Here is a 19,971-nt window from a genome sequence, read left to right as displayed (position 1 = left end):
GCCCCATGAAGTGCTATCAAGCCAAATTACATGGAGGATTTTGGACCACATGAACTATTCCTTAAGTGGGTTTTCTCACAAATGTCTTCCTTGATGACTGGTTTAACCAACTTCTCACACTCTGAATGTGTTGGGGTGTAACTCCTATCATCCCCAGCCAACAGGGCCAATGACTAACAACTGGGATCTGGATAGGTCCAATAAGCTAAAGATCCCTTTTGCAGCCCTACCTGATCTTTGCAACTTTAACTGAGTGTTGGTAAACGGACTTCACTTTGTGCTGTCTGGGGGAACAAAGCAAATGGTATTCTTACCTGGAAGGAATCCTCACTGGATTTATTCAGGTAGTTCAGTGATGCCGCTCGTTTCATGCTAATAAACAAAAATAAAAAGGAAGTCAACTGAGAATACTGTCTCTATACCTACTCTTTTCCTTGATCTGGGAACACACTTTTCATTAAACATTGCACATAACTCACCCATTCCAGCTATTTGTAATAATAATAATAAAGGATTATATGCGACCATCAGTTTCCAGAATCCTGAAGCCTAGACACCTAATTGATCATGATCAATGTACCCACTAATCTTCAGCCCTGCTGGGTGGGGCTCCGCCTCTCGCGCACAGCTTCACCCCTGCATATGTGTGTGACTCTGCCCCCTGTGCACTGGGTTCCATCACAATCAGAACGTAACACAATCACTTCGTGGAGGAGGAAGATAGCTGCACAGAGGGAAGCGGAGTCATTCGCATATGTGCCCAGCTTAGGGGGATCCTTGATCATAATCATTGCCGCCCAGCGTAGACCTTTGGTCTAGATGGGAGGGAAAGAAGTTCAATAAAGTAAATAAATTTTAAAAAATGATGATTAATTCAAATCTGTAGCAACACCATATTCAGTCACTGGGTTCCAGATGTTCCCTAACCAACACCTAAACTGCTAAGAGACAAAGAAAGGATGGGATGGAAATAAGAGTGAGCAAAGAGAAAGGCTGAATGGTGAGGCAGAAGAAGAAAAAGATGAGCAAGAAAGAAAAAGGTCAGAGGAGGAAGAGTACTGGAGTGGGAGTCAGCACTACAGGGTTTCTAATGCATGTGAAACTGCTGCTTCAGTTAGTAGCCAATAAAATAATAAGAGTTAAGATTCTATGGATTCTGAAATCTTTGGGAAAGGCTGGGATGGGCCTGTGAAATTGTGGATGAGTACACACAATGGGCGTTAAAAAAATGGAATCCCTAGAAAGAAGCTCCTACTTGGTGTTCCTTGGTTCCAGTGGGCCATTTCCTTGCAGTTTCTTGACTAGCATTTCACTGCTTCTCCTGATCACATCCCGGATCTTTCCTAGTGAACCGCTACGTCGAAGGGCACCGGTACCATCCTGGAGAGGAAGACAGCAAGTAATGAAGAAGGCTAGGTAAATATTGGCTGGTGCATGGAGACAAAGGCTGTCAAATCAGACTTTAATAACAACCTATTTTTAAAATCACACATGTCTGGGATAGAGACTCCCAATGGCCTACACCAGCCAAGCACAATGTTTCACTCAGTGTATGTGTATCTTCTGTCAATGTTACTGGCCCAGGGCTGGTTTATACATTCTAAAGAAGCATGCCATACAGCCATTTCTGAACAGCAACTACTTCAGATTACAATGGATGTGTGTGTGCATAGTTAAATATATTTAAAAATCTCTCCATGTAGGAAACTAGCAGATGTCGGGAACGAATGCTGCCCATTTGTCTCTATCATGCAGGGTTTTGTTTGCTTGTATTTTCTTGTTATTTTGGTAAAGTAGCCAAGATTAATAATCTTTTGCAGCAACTACCCAGCTAATACATCCTAAAGTCCTTACAAAACCATGAATACCCACTCTATGATAAATGAGAAATTATAGCCACTACTGCAGTGAAAGGAATGACCTGTTAGAATCTTTAACCCCTGTATTGTTCCATAATTAGGATTTTTACATTTTTAAAAGTGTTAGTCACAAATCAGACAATTAATGAACACAACACTTAACACAATTCAGTTGTTCTTAACGTTTTTATGTGTTCTACATGCATTACGAGGGTAGCATGCTAGCCAGCTCTCATCATTTTCAGTGGGTGAAGGCAACACTCTGAAGTGGAGAGAGGCTGTTGTAGCTGTAAAGTTCCCACATGAACCAGAATATGGGGGTAAACAACAACTTGGTTTTGCCTGATGTGAAGAGCCTACATTGACACAGCAGCCTGTCTCTCTTCAGACTGTTGCTTTTGCTACCCTCATTACAGGTGGAAAGCACACATACCAAACAGAAATAACATCTCCCGTTACTGCTTTTAGCATTTGATGAAAAGTCATTGGTAGCTTCTAGGCATGTGATATTTGCTCACTCAGACATATGTACATAAGATTATCAAAACAGGCAAGAGTGAAAGCTTCACTTGTTTGACCTCTAGAGGATGGGTGTGAGTGGCATGGTTATTATGCACAGAGATTAGAGATGGTACTTTTTTGGCTTACAAATTCAAGCATGCTCTGTTACGGGATTTTCGGAGTTATAGATCACAAAAGCTCCCCCCCCCAAATTGTTTCCCAAGCTCTGAATAAGCAGGAAGTAATTCTATGGCCACAATTCTGTTGCCCTGCATGGTGAATCACATTAGAATAGGCCCAATGATTCTTATCTAATACTATGCTTCCAGCCCTGACTAGGCAGATGCTCCCAAGAAGCAGGGCATCTCATCTTTGTAGAGAGCAATACCTTGTTTCCCTGAAAATACCGGTAAGGCCTAACCTGAAGATAAGCCCTAGTATGATTTTTTCAGGATGCTCGTAATATAAGCCCTAGCCCAAAAGTAAGCCCCAGTTAAGTGAAACCCCACCCTCCACCATTGTGCACCAACCAGAAGAAGACGACATGACTGTGAAATAAAACATCCCCTGAAAATAAGTCCTAATGTGTTTTTTGGAGCCAAAATATAAGACCCTGTCTTATTTTGGGGGAAAGATGGTATGTCCTTTTCCCCATCTAGGCAATGGGTGCCGTCAACATTAACAACAGCAGACAAATGCTTTATGGGTTGTTCCCTGTAAGCAGTAAACTGCTGCATGCAAAGGTTTCTGGATAAGGACAATTATGTGCAAATTTTCACAATATAGGTCTGTGTGAGTCAAAAGTTCATTTTTCTCTCCAAAGAAAGCAAATGATCCTAAGAAATTACAATCTAAATCAGATATCATAGTCTGTAGCCCATGACAGGAAAGGAATGCCCTTGATACAGGCCTGTGTACTTTTCTTACTGGGTACTGCTAGTTTTTACAGACTGCCCGTCTTAAGCCATTTGTATATAGTGATTGCTGGGGAAAAATGTGGGCACCTGCTAGCAATCAATGAAAGATAAAATGTGGCGATAGCCATAAATTTGCCTGGATTTTTAAAGACTGCATTAGAGAAATGTATCATGGACAAACTACCGATGGTTAGAAGTCATGATGACTATATACTGTTTCCAAGATCAAAGGCTGCAGCCCTCCGAATACCAGTTATTGGAGAATATAAGTAGCAGAATGCAATGGAACTTCTGTCTTACTTGTGGGCTTCCCTGGGGCATCTGGCTGGCCAACACAGGAAGCAGTGTACTAGACTAGATGTGTCTTTGATCAAACATGTATATTTTCTGTATTCTATATTAGAATACATATGGCTCTGTAACTCAATTTGCATTTTATTAAATATTATCCTGTAGATTACTAGTACTTTTTATTTTAGAAATGCTGGGTATGAATTTTAAGCATTATACTTTTATATTCATATAAGTGCTTCATTATGATCTATTTATAGTTTGTACACCACTTTGTGAGAACTTTAAGTCCTGAAAGGCTAGTTTAGAAATCTTTAGGAGGATTTTATTCAGAAGTGGGCAAACTGTGGCCTCCCAGATGTGAGCTAATGACAGTTCTTATCATCTTTCATGACTGACTGGGCTGCCTATGGCACATGGAAGCAAGCTGCCCATCTCTAGTTCAAGTCATTTCTCTCTTGGTGAAGGAAACAGAGTGGCGGCGACGATCCTGGAGATGTCTTGAAAAGTGGAGAATGGGAAGTAGGATCATGATTCACTCTATGGGTGCCTCCTAACAAAACCAACTGAAGGCACTAGACACCTCCATCATTCTCTTCTTCACCAACATTTTTGGTGGTAAGAAGAATGACAAAGTAACAGTAGAGAAAAATGGAATGAGGGTGAGGACTAGGACCACCATCGCCCCCCAAAAATTCTGTAAGAAAGCAGATTGACCACACAGTAAAAATAGATTGACCACACAGTGGAAGCACCTTTAGAGATATCTGAGCCACCAAGTATCAGGAATGGTGGCCAGATTTACTCACTAGAGCACCTCCCAGTGTGGGGCTTTATTTTACCTCACAGGAAGGGAAAGCAGATATTAGCTTATATCTGAGGGAGTACACAATCATTAACACAGGTATTCCCATCGATCCTCTTATACTATATATTTCTGGAGATATGATACATTTAGGGACACTAGTGAGTTGAGGTCTAAATGACTTGATTTTCCTTGGTGACCCTACCCCACATTTTAAGAAGCAAACCTGCATATGTTTGTGTAGCCCTATTCTTGGTTCTCTTTTTGGTTATACAAAAGTCAAGATGGGTCAACACATGGGTCTTCAAGATGCCTATGAATCACTGCTTCTATCACCCTTCTCTACCATTCAAGCTGGCAGGGGTAGATGGGAACTGGAGTCAAACATGTTAACTCCAACTCACCACAGAGTGCCAGAGTGCTGGAAACAAACACATGAGTGTTCTCTTCCATGTACAAAAGGAGTGGGCATATTTTAGTCATCAAGGGGCCCTGTTTGTGTTTCCCAAGATATGTTGTGGGGTGCACTAGCCCCAAAAGAATTAGGGGGAAAGTGCATGTTGGGGGAATAGAAATAGGTAGCAGCTAAGCATTCACTTCTGGTTCTGGAATTTTTGCATTTTAGAGAGTTGGGGGCATGATACCAAATCCACACAACTGAAGGCCTCCAGGAGTGGCAAAAGAGATATCACGGCCAAAAGTGTTCTTAGTACGAGAGAGGAATTCAATGGCCTGGGACCCTTTAGGGATTCCATATGGCAAATGGCCATAACCTTTCCCCTGTTAGTCTGCCATTAAACATAGATTAATATCTTGGCAGAAGATTACCCTTAATTTACATGCATAAAGTCAGGGCTTAGTAATGCTTTATGTAGACAATGAAGGAGCAAGTCACTGTATGTGGGAAATGGTTTGCTGTCATTGAAATATTTACAGATTAACCACATCCGCTCAAGCCCACTTTATAATCTGGTAATCTTTCCCATGTGAGGCATTCAAGAAAAACTTAGATAATTGCCTGGTAGATATGCTTTGATTGGATTCCTGCATTGAGCAGGGGGCTGGACTTGATGGCCTTGTTAGACCCCTTCCAATTTAACTTTTCTATGATTCTATGTTACAGTGCCACAGTAACACAGCACCCACTAGTAGCTTCATATTTGACAGCCCTGACAGGCTTTCCTTGCAGTAATGTTGTTATAAAGGGTGATGATCTCAGGTTTGAGGATTGGAGTGTGCATGTGTGTATGGAGACAGATGTTCTCTGTTTTCTTAAAGGTCACAGATGGACAAATTTGTGGCTCTCCAGCTGCTGGCAGACTGCAGCTTGTATCACACTTCACATGTTGTGTGGGACTGATGGGAGCTGAGATCAACAACATTTGGAGGGCTGCAAATTATTCACCCCTATTATAGAAAGTGTCTACTGCAGAAATAATCCAACACAAAATTGTTCTTTTTGGTTATGAAGAATTACTAAACTGAAGATTTGGACCTTGAACCAACCATTTTGCTCCACTGCATTTCTCTGCTTTAGATTTTGTTGCTTCTGCTTCATGGGTTTTTTGAGGACTTCATCCATTCTGCAACTTTTTGTTCAGAGACCATCAACACCTATGTCAAGTTAGTCTGTCCTGCCTTAAGACTTCATGCCTTACATTGGTCTTTATAAGGATTAACTCTCCACCCTCTATGGAGGAATACATTTGCACTTTTGTGACCTTGTCTGGAAATAAGCAAGTATTGCACTGAACTTCTGAAAACCACTCTTGTCCGTGGTCAGACATTTCCCTTCTGAAAACATAGATTCCACCACTTTCAGTAAATGGATATTAGACTGGTGCATCCCTATGAACTGGGAGGAGTAACACTCTCAGAGGACTATTCCTGTAAATGTTGACTGTGGGGGTCTCCTGCTTGACATAATGTGATGGACACAAGAATTCCCACCCATCCTCTCTACAAGTCTGGAGAGATGGGACACCTATGTTAAGTAAAGCCATGATACAGGAAGCACAAAGGGAGACAATAGGCCCTCAGCAACCTCTATAATTATTTATTTTCTGATGTCATTGCATGGGAGAAAAGGAGTCCAATTGTATCAAATAGCAAATGGTCATTCTTCTTGTACACTAGGGAGGGAATTGTTTTGGTTCTTGTTTTGGCTGTATCGTGGAGGCCATTCAATCTGCATGTGGGGTACTGAAGTTCTGTAACTTCCCGATGTTTAAAAACTCCATTACGAAGCACATAGATTAAGTGTGATCTATGAAACAGGGCTCAAATTAAGATTTATCTTAATGATCTGTATTGAATTCTTCTTCATTACACCTACCTCTGCCTCATCATCACTTTCAGCAAAGAAAGAATAATATGAAGAGGAAAAACACTGCTGTACCAATCCTTCAATTCTTCAGGTTCTGGCCAACATAGAGAGGCTAACCTGATGTAGCAATCTGCTCCTTTTTGAGCAGTTTTTTAAAAAAGTGCAGAAAGCAAAAATGGCGGGCATGAGGCTAGTCTCAAGGCATATGGGCTCAATGCACAAATTAAATGACTGAATAAAGCTTGAGGACAGGGATGAAGATGGTGTGTTTACTGCAAAAAAACTGTGCATGTGTGTGCATCAAATGCACAATTATCATGGCTCGTGAAACCAACAAAGAGAAGAATTATTGCTTGCATCAGGGAATACTTCAAGGACAAAGTTTGGAGTGAGTAGCCCCGTTGAGCCTGACATATCAATGGAAAACGACAGCATTTCTGAATATTTAGTTACATCCATCTCTGGGTGCGTACCAACTACAACTAGAGACTTTGGGTAGCAATTTCTGTCTACCAAAGGATGATCACACCCAGGCTTATGGATGTTAAATCTTTCCAGGATCTTTGATAAAATTGCAGATATAGCCTCAAGTGAGACTTCAGTAACAAAAGGAACCTGCCGTCCTGTAGATCTATGAGTCCAGAAACAAGACATATGTCTACCATGAATATTTCCAATAAGTTAAAAGGTATAATTATTTAAGGAACATTTGACATGAGCTCATGAATGGGCTGAAGAGATAGCAGAGAGATGACAGGTTTTTCTGTGTTCCTCTTGTTATTACAGCTCTATCTGTGGTTTATATAATGACAGATGGCTAAGCAACCTCAACAGTAGGTCCTCATGATCTACCAGTGGCTTTTTTAATCACCATCAGATAAACCAGGATTGGCTAACCTGGCCTTTTGATGTGTGATTGCACTGTAATTCCCATCAGGTTTAGGCAGCAGTGTAAAGTCTGGCAGGCCACACATTCTCCGCCTGTGATCAGTGGAACATGGGCTACTATGAATACTTGTAAGAATTTATACCGAAGAGTTAATCTTCTCCAGTTCTGTATCAAGAAGGTCAGACATTTTGCTCCGATATGTTCTATCTGTCTGGTGTTTTTTGTTTTGTTTTTCCATACAAACCTCTTTAACAACTAGGATTAGGAAAGCATGTTGTCATTATAGACTTCTACAGTATTTAAGCTGACTGTAGCTGCAGATTACTTTAGCCTCAGACTGATTAGATCTCTGTCCTACTGAACTGAAGGAGCAGCAGCAGGCTTGTTTCCAAGCAAACATGTAGGATTGTACTGGGAGGCTGCAAAACCAATGAAATATATCATATGTACCAGTTGCACATTTTGTGGCATAGAGCTGTTGGAACTATTTTATAAAGAAATGTCTATCGGAGCTTACAAAGCTTCCTGAAAGGCCTTGTTGGTAACTGGAGATATATGTAGTAAATAAAATCAATAGTGCCAGTTCTTTAGAGTGCAGGTCTAGAGGTAACTTGTCACATATAAGTCCCACTGAGATCAGTGGCAAGTAAGGGGGTGGGCAATGGCCAGACAATTTGTGACCCTCTAGATTTTGTAGGACCACAACTCTCGCCTGCTTCACCATTGCTGCGCTAGCTAGGGCTGATGGTAATTCCAGTCCACCAACAGATGAAGGCTGATGGGTTGCACATCCTGGTGTAGACAACTCCATTCTTATCCAGTTTACATACTCCGTGTATGGGTCAGACCGCCTCTATTCCTTTGCTGTACAGTAGAATTCAATGGAGTTGAAAAAGCTGAATACTCCTGCACCCAACTTAGCTTGCCTATTATTCATTTATTTTTGGATAGGCAGGGGAAGCTTTCCTCATCAATGCACCTCTATGCTGGGAAAGGTTTAACTGATTGAACTCTATTGCCAGATAGCATTTAGCTCAAAATACATTGGCATCATCTGTTTGTTTTTTTAAAGGAAAACCAGAAAACCGTGTCTACTGATGAGCTTCTATTCAAATGTAATGAGTGCAGTTCTTCCATCAGACATGTTCTCTCTGCCCTTGGCCAATTTATATTTGGCTGCTGCTGATACTCGGGCAACATTGTCCTGCTTATTCCCCAATAATAATGCTCTGTTTTGTCAAATTACGTAGCCTGAACAACAGGACAAATATTAATTCTGAGTTTATAAACCGACAATATGTGAAGCTGTGGGGAAGGAGACAGACTAGTATGATCAGTTTGGACAGAAGAAATGAAAGGCAAAAAAAGAGGTGAGTTATCCCCTGAACTGAGTTTATGTTGCTGTATCTGAGGAACAAATAGTATTCTGTCATTCTTGGAATATCTGAAGCAATATTAAGCAATTAGTTAAGTGTTCTGCTCTTCTTCCAATATGTTTTAATTTAATTTGCTCAGATTTAGCATCAGGAAACACTTGACCCTTCAGATGTTGTTGGACTTCAGTTTCTATCAACCCTGGCCAGTGGTGAGGGACGATGGGAATTATCATCCAACACCACCTAGAGATTCACAGGTGCTACTGCTGGCTTAGAAGGAACCAGATCACACCAGGAAGAAGCAACCTGTTTATAAAGCAAGTCTTCTTAATGTTCCCCATCTCCATTTTATTCCGATGGAATTACTTTGTACTGGGCTTCTTCACACATAGGCTCATCTCTCTCTCTTTAGACCAACAGCCACACAGAGGCGGTCCACGCATACTAGAAATAGACATGCCCACATATAAAGTCAGTTTCCTGCTGTTCTGCTGAGAAAACCAAAAAATGGGGTGGGAATCAATACCAGCTATGTGTAAAACTCTAAAGACTTGACCATATAAGAAAGAGACAATGAACCTTTGTAATTTTATTTTAAATGAAGATGACATAGGGAAATGAGGCACAAAGAAACCAGGGTTCTGGTTGTTCTGCCTTTAATTGGAACTCAATTTAGTTTACAACATAAAAGAAAAGCACCAAATACGTGTCAAAGTCAAAGAGCAGAACAGGCTTTCAGCAATCCCCCCTATCCGCCCACCCCCAGGGCTATAAAAAGGCTCACAGACAGCCCAGTGCAAGACAAAATGAAGAACTGGGGGGAAAGACCTGATTGGGCTTTAAGGGGAGACCCCAGGGAGCTAATTTCCAGGTCACACTTCAAATGCTTCTTCACAACACCCTGGGACAGACCCCCTCCTTGTGCAGCAGCAATGTGTAAACACGGTGTAGGAGGCTGTTACAGAGGATAACTTGTGTCACTCCAGCATAAACTGTTCCTCTCTTACAGGAAGCTGCTGCCACATTCAAAGCATGCATAAATAGCCCTTCTTCTGAAGTCGGCAGGCAATGCAAAAATCAACGAAAAACACTTCCACTCCTTCTTGCAGAGAGCTTCCTAAAAGGATCCACAATGGCCACTACGAGATTGAGCCTCTAACTTGTCTTGCCACCCAGCTCCAACTGAAAGCATATTTTCCGCCCATGGCCAATCCAGAGCTGGTATCCTGCTCCTGGCAGAGAACGGCTCCATTTTTTAAAAAAAAGTGCTGTACACTCTTATGATTCAATTTTGGCTCCCAGCAGTGTCTAGTTTATAGGCATCTGGAGCAAAAAGGGTACAAAAATGCTTACCAAACATCTAGTCCTATTTCTAATTTAGGAACATACCTAGGTTTTTTTCCCCTACAGTCTCCTTTTACACCAGCTATGATCACAAGAACACGGAACCACAACGAAAAGACAAAAAAAACAGCCACAAAAGCTATGCTTGGCATGGGAGCTGAAGGCAAGTTTTCCTTTAAATCTCCATGATTAGGAGATGCACCAAAGCACCATGCTACCGCTCGGACATATGCTGTCATGACTAGCAGAATTCTCCAGCACTTCTCAACTATCTTTCATTGTCCTGCTATACAGGCAACGTAACCATTTTCTGCTCAACAGTATGTTAGTGTTCTACTCTTCTTCCAATATGTTTTACTCTTCTAACTTCCAATCCATAATTCTAAAAAAAAAAACATTTTTGTCATGCTCTACAAGACCCATCCTGTGCCCTGGCTCCAGAAGGGACAATCTCTTGTTTCCCTCCCCAACCCAGAAACCTTTACCTCATATCACTACAAAACCAAATCTTTACACGTTCAGTGACACGGCTACCACTACAGATGTAACTCTACCTAGCTAGGCGTGAGCACCACTGAAACCAGTGGGGCTTGCTTCTAAGACAAGATGTGTAGAATCACACAGTACATCTTATAACATCTCTGTCTCACTTCTACAGTAGACCTTCATGTCCCAAACCAACATCTTTTCCCCTTCAATTACAATCTTCTAGATATCTAGAGGCTTAATCAATGCTCCCTGTAAAAGACAAGCTTTTTACCACAGCCTGTCTCTGTTCCTTACTATCTTGCATGAAAGAGCCTTAGCTTTCTTCCATTTTATATAGGCCATGTTGTTCCAGCCCTTTCTTCTGTTCACTTGCCCATGTTTCCAAATAAGCAGAAACTACAGTTGCTACCTTAACTACTTAATCACAGCTACTTCACGTGTGTGTTTTGTGGTCATTTGACTGGGACACTGTGATCTCCAGTGTTAAGCAACAGCATGATTAAAAATGTACATTTATCATAATAAATTAAGAGATGTAAATATGCCGTCATTAACCACTCCTGTGACCTTATGGGTGGAGTAGCACAAAGCAAAGGTAGACAAACCACCTTTATCTACAGTTGCTCCTCTTCTTGCACAGGGGAAAAAAAGGGACAGCGTGAGGAAATATTCCCAAATTCATAGAATCTTCTTCTGACATAGGCAGACCAAATCAAGCCCAAAGTATAATCAGACTAGCTGGCATTGGACAATATTGTGAAAACATCCTTAGGACTGCCCCAACCACTATAATTTAACCACCTGTAAATGCTTCCATTTCATTCATGGAGGTAGACTGTGTCCATTCCTACAGCTCATACTTATGTCTCTTCAGTTTTAAACTTGACACATCTTTCAGAACTTTTGGTTCCTGATATCACATGTCCCATCTTTTGAGCTTTACAGGAACAGGTTAAAATGATTCACACCCACTAAGAGAAAGATGTTAGAGCAACGTCTGTCCCCATTTGTACAGGCCTCAGGCCCAGCTGCTATAAAAGGTGGCAACCAGGCCTCTCCAGTAGCAGCAGGCGGCATACAAAACCCCATTAGGGCATCGTATATTGGAGCAAAAATGAGATATGATCAAGGACTGCAGACCCGTCCTCCACCTTCCTTACAATTTGAAGCTGGAGATATAAATGTACTCATTGTCTACTAACTCTTCACCCCCCGTGTTCTGGCAGAAAAAGAAAGAGAAACCAACAAGAAGGGGGCACAGAGCTCATATGGAGCAACAAATCTGATTACATTAGGAGGTAAGAGGAAGAGGGATGGGGGGGCCACGCTTCAACAATGAGGAGGGCACAGAATGGAGAGCAAGGCTGTCCTGAGACAGCAGAAGCCTTTTCATTCAGGCTCCTGCCGAGACACAGGAAAGAGAATGGCGGAAGCCCCAAGCAATCCTTGCAAAGCCTTGCCCTGGCAGAAGGCAAGACTTTGCAGGGTGAGGACGGGAAGGGAAAGGCAGCCATGTGGAGTTTCTTCCCGATCTTGCTGGTTGAGGCAGGAGCGGAGCCCGTTGCAGCCAGCTGGACATTTCTCTGCAGATGCCGCTCTGTTCCTCGATGCCCACCGGGATGGAAGGTTGGGGGAAAACTGGTGTGGAGTCCTGGCCGAGGAGAGCAGGAACAGTGGAAGGAGGGGGAACGGTTTGGAGGAAAAAGTCAGAAGGAGCGGCACAAGCATCCAGGTGATTGTTGTGAAGGGGAGAAGGGGAAAAGGAAGTTCTCAGGAGGCATTTAAGCCTAGTGCACAGAGAGGAAAAAGACACAATTCACAAGGCCATAGTGAGAAGGATGTACAGTAACCTTCGCAAGTGGCTGGGAGAGGGGTACAGGCAAAGGTACAAGCATGGGGAACACATAAGTGCAGAAGGGTGGGAAGTCACACAGCCACCCATTAACTGGGAATAAACCAGTTCCAAGTAAATGAGAAAAACATGTAATTGGATCAGGAATGCTCTAAAATAACCGCACAATCATGCTTTGGAGCAGGATAGACCACAGGATCACCAGGAAATTAGTCTGAGAGCAGTTATTCAGCCCTCTACTTACAGGAATCAGCACTGGGTATGGTTGTATGAGAAATGCTTCCTAGGTTATCTCAATACTTCTTCCTACTACCAATCCAATGTGTTGGTGGGGGTGGAGAGAGATAAAGGAAGAGCAGGAAAGAAAAAAGGGGGAGGAGTGGGGGGATGTAGAAGGATCCTGATTTCCTAGGCTCTACAGGACAGCCGGAATGTCTCCCTTGCAGACTTGTGTCTTTCCACTTGTAGAAAGTGATGATAGAGAGTAGAGGCGCTTGATGTTCCACTCTAATTGTGGTCAGTTTCTCTGGATAGGACATGACTGAACTGGGGTTTACAAATTCAAATTAAACCAAGCATTCTACATTTCAAACTTTTTCTGGTTTCATGCATGATCAGGTTCTATACTGCTAATTCCCCCATGCTTTGACATGCTTTTTGGGAACAATGGTTGCTTTGTGGCATCAGATTTGAAACAGATCTAGTTAAGTTATCAAGTCATCAGTGCTAGCTGGTTTGTATTAATGTTTCTTGTTGTTTGGCAACATAAGAGTTAAAAAATAACAATATTTTTTGTTGAATGCTTGATGAATATCATGCAATTATGATTCCTTGAACTGTTTGGAATTGGTCGTTTACAGGAGTATCTAGTAGCAAGCAGGACTGAAAAATCTATGATTTTTTAAAAATCAAATTGATTCAAATCACAATTAAAATAAAAAAGTAGATTTTTAAAATGTAAATTATGAAAAAAAATCAGTTTTTAAAAATTTGTATCAATTTGATTTAAATCAAATCCACCCTAGTAGCAAGTACGTAAAATGATAGAAGAAATGTAAGATTTAAATAAATTGGAAGGATTTTTAAAATAGTATGTTAAATGCCTACTTACTTACACATTAGCAAATGATGTATGCAGACCTCATGATCAAATTACAACTTGTAACACTACTATTCTTGTTCCTTGTTATTAATAAATCTACCTTTTTACCCTGTTTCCCTGGAAATAACATCTAACCTGAAAATAAGCCCTAGTATGATTTTTCAGGATTCTAGCAATATAAGCCCTACCCCAAAAATAAGCCCCAGTTGAGTGAAACCACACCCTCCACCATTGTGCAGCAACCAGAAGACGATGACAGGACTGTATTTGAATAAATTTAGATTGCCATACATGAAAAAAATAAGACATCCCCTGAAGATAAGACCTAATGCGTTTTTTTGGAACAAAAATTAATATAAGACCCTGTCTTATTTTCGGGGAAACAGGGTACCAAAATAACTACTTCAAAAGTATAAGAAGACATTACATTATGTCCTAGGGCTTCAATTAGCTAGTTAGGGTTCTTGAGCATGGAGAGGGGATGGTATGAGTGCATGTTTTTTGCCCATTGTACCACATGGAGCAAGGCAGAGTGAAGAGCGGCAGTGTTGCAACTCCTGACTCTGTCCTAACAGCAAAGTGCTGGATAACCCTAACCCTAACCCTAAGGTGCAGGGCCAGGAACAAAGGCTCTGTCATGGGATGGTGGTTAATATTCCATAAGCCCCAGCAGCAGTGTACAGTGGTGCCTCGCTTTATGATTGCCCCACATTACGACGAAACCGCTTAATGATGATCTTTTTGCGATCGTAACTGTGATCGCAAAACAATGGTCTGAATGGGGGAATTTCACTTTGCAATGATCTGTTCCCTGCTTCGGGAACCGATTCTTCGCAAAATGACGTTTTTTGAACATCTGATCGGCGGTTTCAAAATGGCTACCGGGTGATTAAAATGGCTCCCCGCTGTGTTTAGGGACGGATTCCTCGCTATACACAGGCAGCGAAAATGGCCGCTGTATGGAGGATCTTCGCTGGATGGTGCGTTTTTACCCCATTGAATGGGTTTCAATGTGTTTCAATGGGATTTTTATTTTCGGTTTACGATGTTTTTGCTTAACGGCGATTTTTCTGGAACGGATTATCGTCGTTAAGTGAGCCACCACTGTGTTATGAAAAATTCTCAACGCATTATGGAGTGTCAGCTCTAGCAGGAATGGAAGCAGCTGCTTTAGCTATTAGGTGCTGCTTTGGGGTGGGGTAGATGTGTTTGTCAAAAAGCTCTCTCCTCCACCTCTGTGTTGTTATATGAATGATGAATCCAATTTTACCTAAATTCTGGCCTCATTACGCAGAATGTCCTCATGTCCATTTTTACAACTACAATGATACTGAGCTTGTAATTGCTAATAATGCTAAGTTGCTAATAATGGTGGAATTACAGATGACCCCATTTAAAAACTCCTACACCTCAAGGTTCTCATAATGCAATAGCATACAGTGTTGCTTTGAAGTAAGCCCCACAGAACTAACTCTGAAGCAAATGTATGAAGGATCATAACCTAAGTCCTATGTATATATAAAGTGGAAACTGAAGAATAACAAGTGAGAGTCACTATGATTTATAGCTTCTTATGTGGGCAGCTTATAGGCTAAGACACCTACTCATAAGATTAATTGCCCAATATTTCAAGGGACCACTCCCCCCCCAGCCTTGTCATGAGTGATCACTGGCTTTTTGTAACGAAAATTATGATCCTGCCCAGTTAGAAGAGACCTTGGGTGAGATAGCTCCCATTTCACATGCTATAATCTTTAGCTACTCATAAAGCCTATTATAATCCTGTCAAACATAATCCAATTGAGCTCGGAATTAAAAACTAGAGAAAGAGCTGTATTTTAATAATCCTTTCCTATCCAACAGACTGTGGATAACGGTTTCAACATTTAATTCGACTTTTAATCCTCATGTAAGGAAGATCTGAAGAAATAGAAACGGTTGCGTAGAAACGGTTGATACAAGAGGAAGGAATACCGTGTTCATCTCAGAAAGGAAAGTGTGGGGTGGGCATGCGTGTGATAGTCACACATCACCATATCTTCCTTTACATCTATCTCATACAGAGAAGAATAGGAAGGACGTAGATGCTCTAGTAGTCAATGGTTGTTACAACAGAAAGGGGGACTACTTCTGTGGGCAGGCAGATGCTCCTCCTTAGGTCAGAGGACACCAGTGGGTCCTCAGCAGAAGTCTCACAGGGAGCTCACAGAGGCTCTCTTTTCCTGTGCCACGAGATTCCACTCTAGCGCTTTCTTCTTCAAGTGGATTGTTTTTGAGGATAAGTAAAGCTTAGAACTACAGTGGTGCCCCGCATATAGAGGTTAATCCGTTCCGGATTAACCATCGCTATTCGGAAACATCGCTAAACGGAATAGAAAAACCAATGGGACCCAAACTCACCGTTCAGCGATGTTCCTCCATAGCGCAGGCATTTTCGCTCCCTCGGTAAGCGAGGGCAGGGTGCGAAAACGCTGCGCGCGGCCATTTTGGGTCTTCCGGTGGCCATTTTGGAACCGCCGAACAGCTGTTTCCCTGATATCGCAATGCAAAGTTCGGTAAGCGAAACGCTTACCGATCGTCGCAAAGCGATTTTTGCCCATTGGAACCATCGGTATGCGATCGCATTACCGATCCCAAAAAACGGATCGCTATGCGAATTCGTCATTAAACGGTGCGCTCGTTATGCGAGGCACCACTGTACTGGATAGTTCAGTGATTTAAGGCATCTGGCTGTGGAGCCAGAGGTTGAGAGATCGATTCCCCACTGGGCCTCCTTGACAAGGGTTGGACTCAATAATCCATAGGGTCCCTTCCAGCTCCGCAGTTCTAAAGGGATGACGATGAAAGGAAACCGGCTGATGAACCAGCTCCATAGCTTTGACAAGAGCTGAGTCAGGAAGGGGTTTGGATCTGTGTACATCCAGACAGCATTAATCAAAAGGGTACATTCCGGTCGTCCTCTTGGTTTTTAAAAACTAAAACTTATTGGCTTTTGGAACCTTGTGCTGCTGCTGGCTTTTTAAATTTTTACTTTATTCTATTGCTGTTTTAAAGTTTTAAAGATTTTAGTGCCTTTACTGGTAGAAAAGCAAGTCATAAAGTAACTAATTAATCAATGAAATACTTTATATTCCTTTATTGGAATAGAAATACACTTTATCTCTAATATTGTCACTGCTCGTGCTGCCTGGGGAATTCTGAGAGCTGTAGTCTAAATAATGTACTGTTTACAAGCTCTGGTACAGTGTCTGCAAAAAACAATAACTGCCAAAGAATATAGGGAGAGTACTGCAGTACAGAATACAACAATAAAAGGACCTAGCATCTGAACTAACTGGCCCTTTGTCCTGGCTAAAGCCTACTCTAAACACTGGAAAACAGACAGCTACGCATCTCTCCATACGATCCTTCTCAACGTTTAAGGTCATCAGAGGAGGCCTTCCTGTCAGTCTCATTGAAGGTACACTTGATGGGAACATGAGACAAGGTCTTCTCTGTGGTAGCTCCAAGGCTGTGGAATGCTCTCCCTTGGGAGACTGGGTGGGCTCCACGCCTTTTATCCTTCCACCGACAGCTGAAGACCCACTTTTTTAGACAGAGTTTAAATAATTGAGTCCTTTGTTTTCAAAGTTTCAGATTTTTTTTATTGTTTAATATATTTGTAATTAGTATTAAGGTTTAATTCCTTTTTAATGCACAATTTATTGTGTTTTAATTCTTCTTGTTTAAACCTCATCTCATCAGGAGAAAGGCAGCCTGCGAATGATACTACATAAATACTAAAGGTGGAGATGAGCTGTTACTTTTTTGGAAATGGAAATAGTTTTGAACAAAAGGGAACAGTGGGTAAGGCCTCCAAATGACATTAAGGAGCCTTTTTGTGCAATACTACAGTGAAGACTGCTCAAAAAACTTGGTTCAGTCCTAATGGGTTCAGGTAGCTAGCTCAAAGTTGACTCAACTTTCCATCTTTCTGGTGTTGGTAAACTGAGTACCCAGCTCACTGGGGAGGGGGCAATGTGTAGCTTGTATAATTGTAAACTACCCAGATCATGCTTTAAGCGCTATGAAATAGCATATAAGTAGCACAATTATTAGGCCCAAAGATGGAGACATTAAACACCAGACCATTAGTGGGTCCTTGGACCATTTAAAGAGCAGAAAGGGATGTGTGAATTCTCTTTTCACTGTATGTGTACCGTATTTTTCCGTGTATAAGATACCCCCATGTATAAGACACACCCACTTTTCTAATCCAAAATTAAGAACTCTAAGTGGAGCTTATGAAGTGTAGGGGGAAAGGGATCAAAGTGCTGCAGGATCGCTTTGATCCCTGCTTTCCCCTTCACTTGTTTTTGTTCTATCCTCAACTTACTTCCATGTATAAGACGACCCTCAATTTTTAGTCTAAGGATTTTAGACAAAAGTATAGTCTTATACACAGAAAAACACGGTATTTATTATTAGTATTATTATATTTAAATTAGACAGTCTTCCTGAACCTAAGAAAAGGAGCAAGACTAACATCTGATTGTTCAACTACTTAGAACATGCATCTGAAATGCAAGTTGTAAAGCTAGAATTATACCACAGGGCCACAGAGGCTGTTATTAGAAGCATCGTATCAGTCTTGGGGACATCTTTCCTTGAGGAAGCAAAGAATTTAAATCTTGGGGATCAGAACATCTTGTATTCAGTGCCTGGAAAAATTATTTCTTTAGATTATAGCTTCTAGCATCCTCCAAGAATTGTGCTTCAAAAAAAATCACTTCCTGTTTCCCAAGCTTTTAGGGGACTCTTGTGTTCTCTTTTGCAGGTTTCTCCTCTTCCTGTTAGGTACAATCCACAATCAAGATTGCAAGACGCCTTGGCGCTGATTGGCTGTCATGGCAGTTTGCTTGTGACAGATGGGGAATGAAGAAGTGCATGCAGGCAAGGGAATAGCAAAGCAGAGTGTGAAGGGTTAGTGAGTAATGGAGTGAACGTATGTTAATGTAACCAAAGCATAGAAATAAATGGATAGTCAGTGCCTTTCCATTCTTAAGCTAGGTCTTTTTCGACCACCTACATGTTTTATGAAGAACCCTCCTAGGAACGAGTAAGTTCATGGCTACATCAAGAGTGGCAATACACTGCAACCTTCCTCTCATTCTCAAGAGTTACATGCATTAGACTGCCAAAATCTGAACCAGGTACACACCTTTCTGACCATGGAGGAAAGAATAGTCTTTGGAGGAGACTTCCAAGGGGCAGGGAAAATTGGTAAACAAATTTGGTATGCTTTTCACTAAAGCCTCATTTCATCTACCCTGTTTCCCTGAAAATAACACAGAGTCTTATATTAATTTTTGCTCCAAAAAACACATTAGGGCTTATTTTCAGGATATGTTTTTTTTTTCATGTACAGCCATCTACATTTATTCAAATACAGTCATGTTATCTTCTTCCAGTTGCTGCACAATAGTGGAGGGTGGGGTTTCACTTAACTAGGGCTTATTTCTGGGGTAGGGCTTATATTACGAGCATCCTGAAAAATCATACTAGGGCTTATTTTCAGGTTAGGTCTTATTTTCGGGGAAACAGGGTACCACAGCTCTCAGTCATTAACTACAAATGTGTTCATGTGGATGTTGGAAGAAGTTTTTCAAGACCTGAAATCTCTTGGGTTCTGCATTTGACTACCAAGATACTCTTCCAGGCTACAGCTAACAACGCTCCCTTAGGAAATACCCTACTGTTTATCCACAGAAGTTCATGATCACACTATAAAGACCAGCATCGGGTGAGACCTTCCATAACTCCTACTCTCTTACAAAATATGCAGGATAGCATGTGCATGAACTTGTAGCACCTTGCCACATTAAGACAGGTTTCCTTTACACATTCACTCCACCGCCTCTAGACACATTATTCAGTCACACACACATGCGTGCACACCCACACCAATCTCCCCCTTCTCCAGTTTCCTTTGGGGCCCCCAAGCCCACCACAACATAAAATTACTTCAGGGAGAGGGAAAAGGTTGCTTTTTCAGAGTACAACCCCCAGAATAGTTACTGGCCACGCTAGTTGTGGCATTCTGGGAACTGCAGTCCACAAATATAACATTTTCCACCACTAGTTCTTTCTCCAAGAGCAAAGTTATCTTCCCCTCCCCACCGCCTCCCCTTTTGCAGTACCTACAGGGAGAGTAGTACTGTGGTGTATTAGTAGAGAAAAC

At 41.6% G+C, this 19,971-nt stretch overlaps 1 protein-coding gene and 1 long non-coding RNA gene across 13 annotated transcripts in view; one reads left to right on the top strand and one right to left on the bottom strand.

Annotated features, from left to right (window-relative positions):
- KLC4 (kinesin light chain 4) overlaps positions 1–19,971 on the bottom strand; it is a 62,962-nt gene that overhangs the window by 1,504 nt on the left and 41,487 nt on the right. For 8 of the 12 annotated variants that reach the window (XM_020796903.3, XM_020796907.3, XM_020796908.3 and 5 more), the window contains 2 exons: positions 1,256–1,380; positions 315–372 (listed from right to left, as the gene is read on the bottom strand). In XM_020796903.3, the coding sequence (XP_020652562.3) occupies positions 315–372; positions 1,256–1,380 (183 nt within the window). Of the gene's footprint in view, positions 1–314; positions 373–1,255; positions 1,381–9,603; positions 12,585–19,971 lie in introns of those variants that run through there. The other 4 variants (XM_020796910.3, XM_078382902.1, XM_020796909.3 and 1 more) reach the window with 2 other exon arrangements.
- Positions 14,665–18,795, top strand: LOC140704304 (uncharacterized). The gene is made up of 2 exons (XR_012083403.2): positions 14,665–14,731; positions 18,568–18,795. It is a non-coding gene; the product is annotated as an uncharacterized LOC140704304 (long non-coding RNA).

This window comes from Pogona vitticeps, chromosome 1, assembly GCF_051106095.1.
Source record: "Pogona vitticeps strain Pit_001003342236 chromosome 1, PviZW2.1, whole genome shotgun sequence".
Classification (NCBI taxonomy): Eukaryota; Metazoa; Chordata; class Lepidosauria; order Squamata; family Agamidae; genus Pogona; species Pogona vitticeps.
This window is presented reverse-complemented; position numbering and strand designations above follow the sequence as displayed.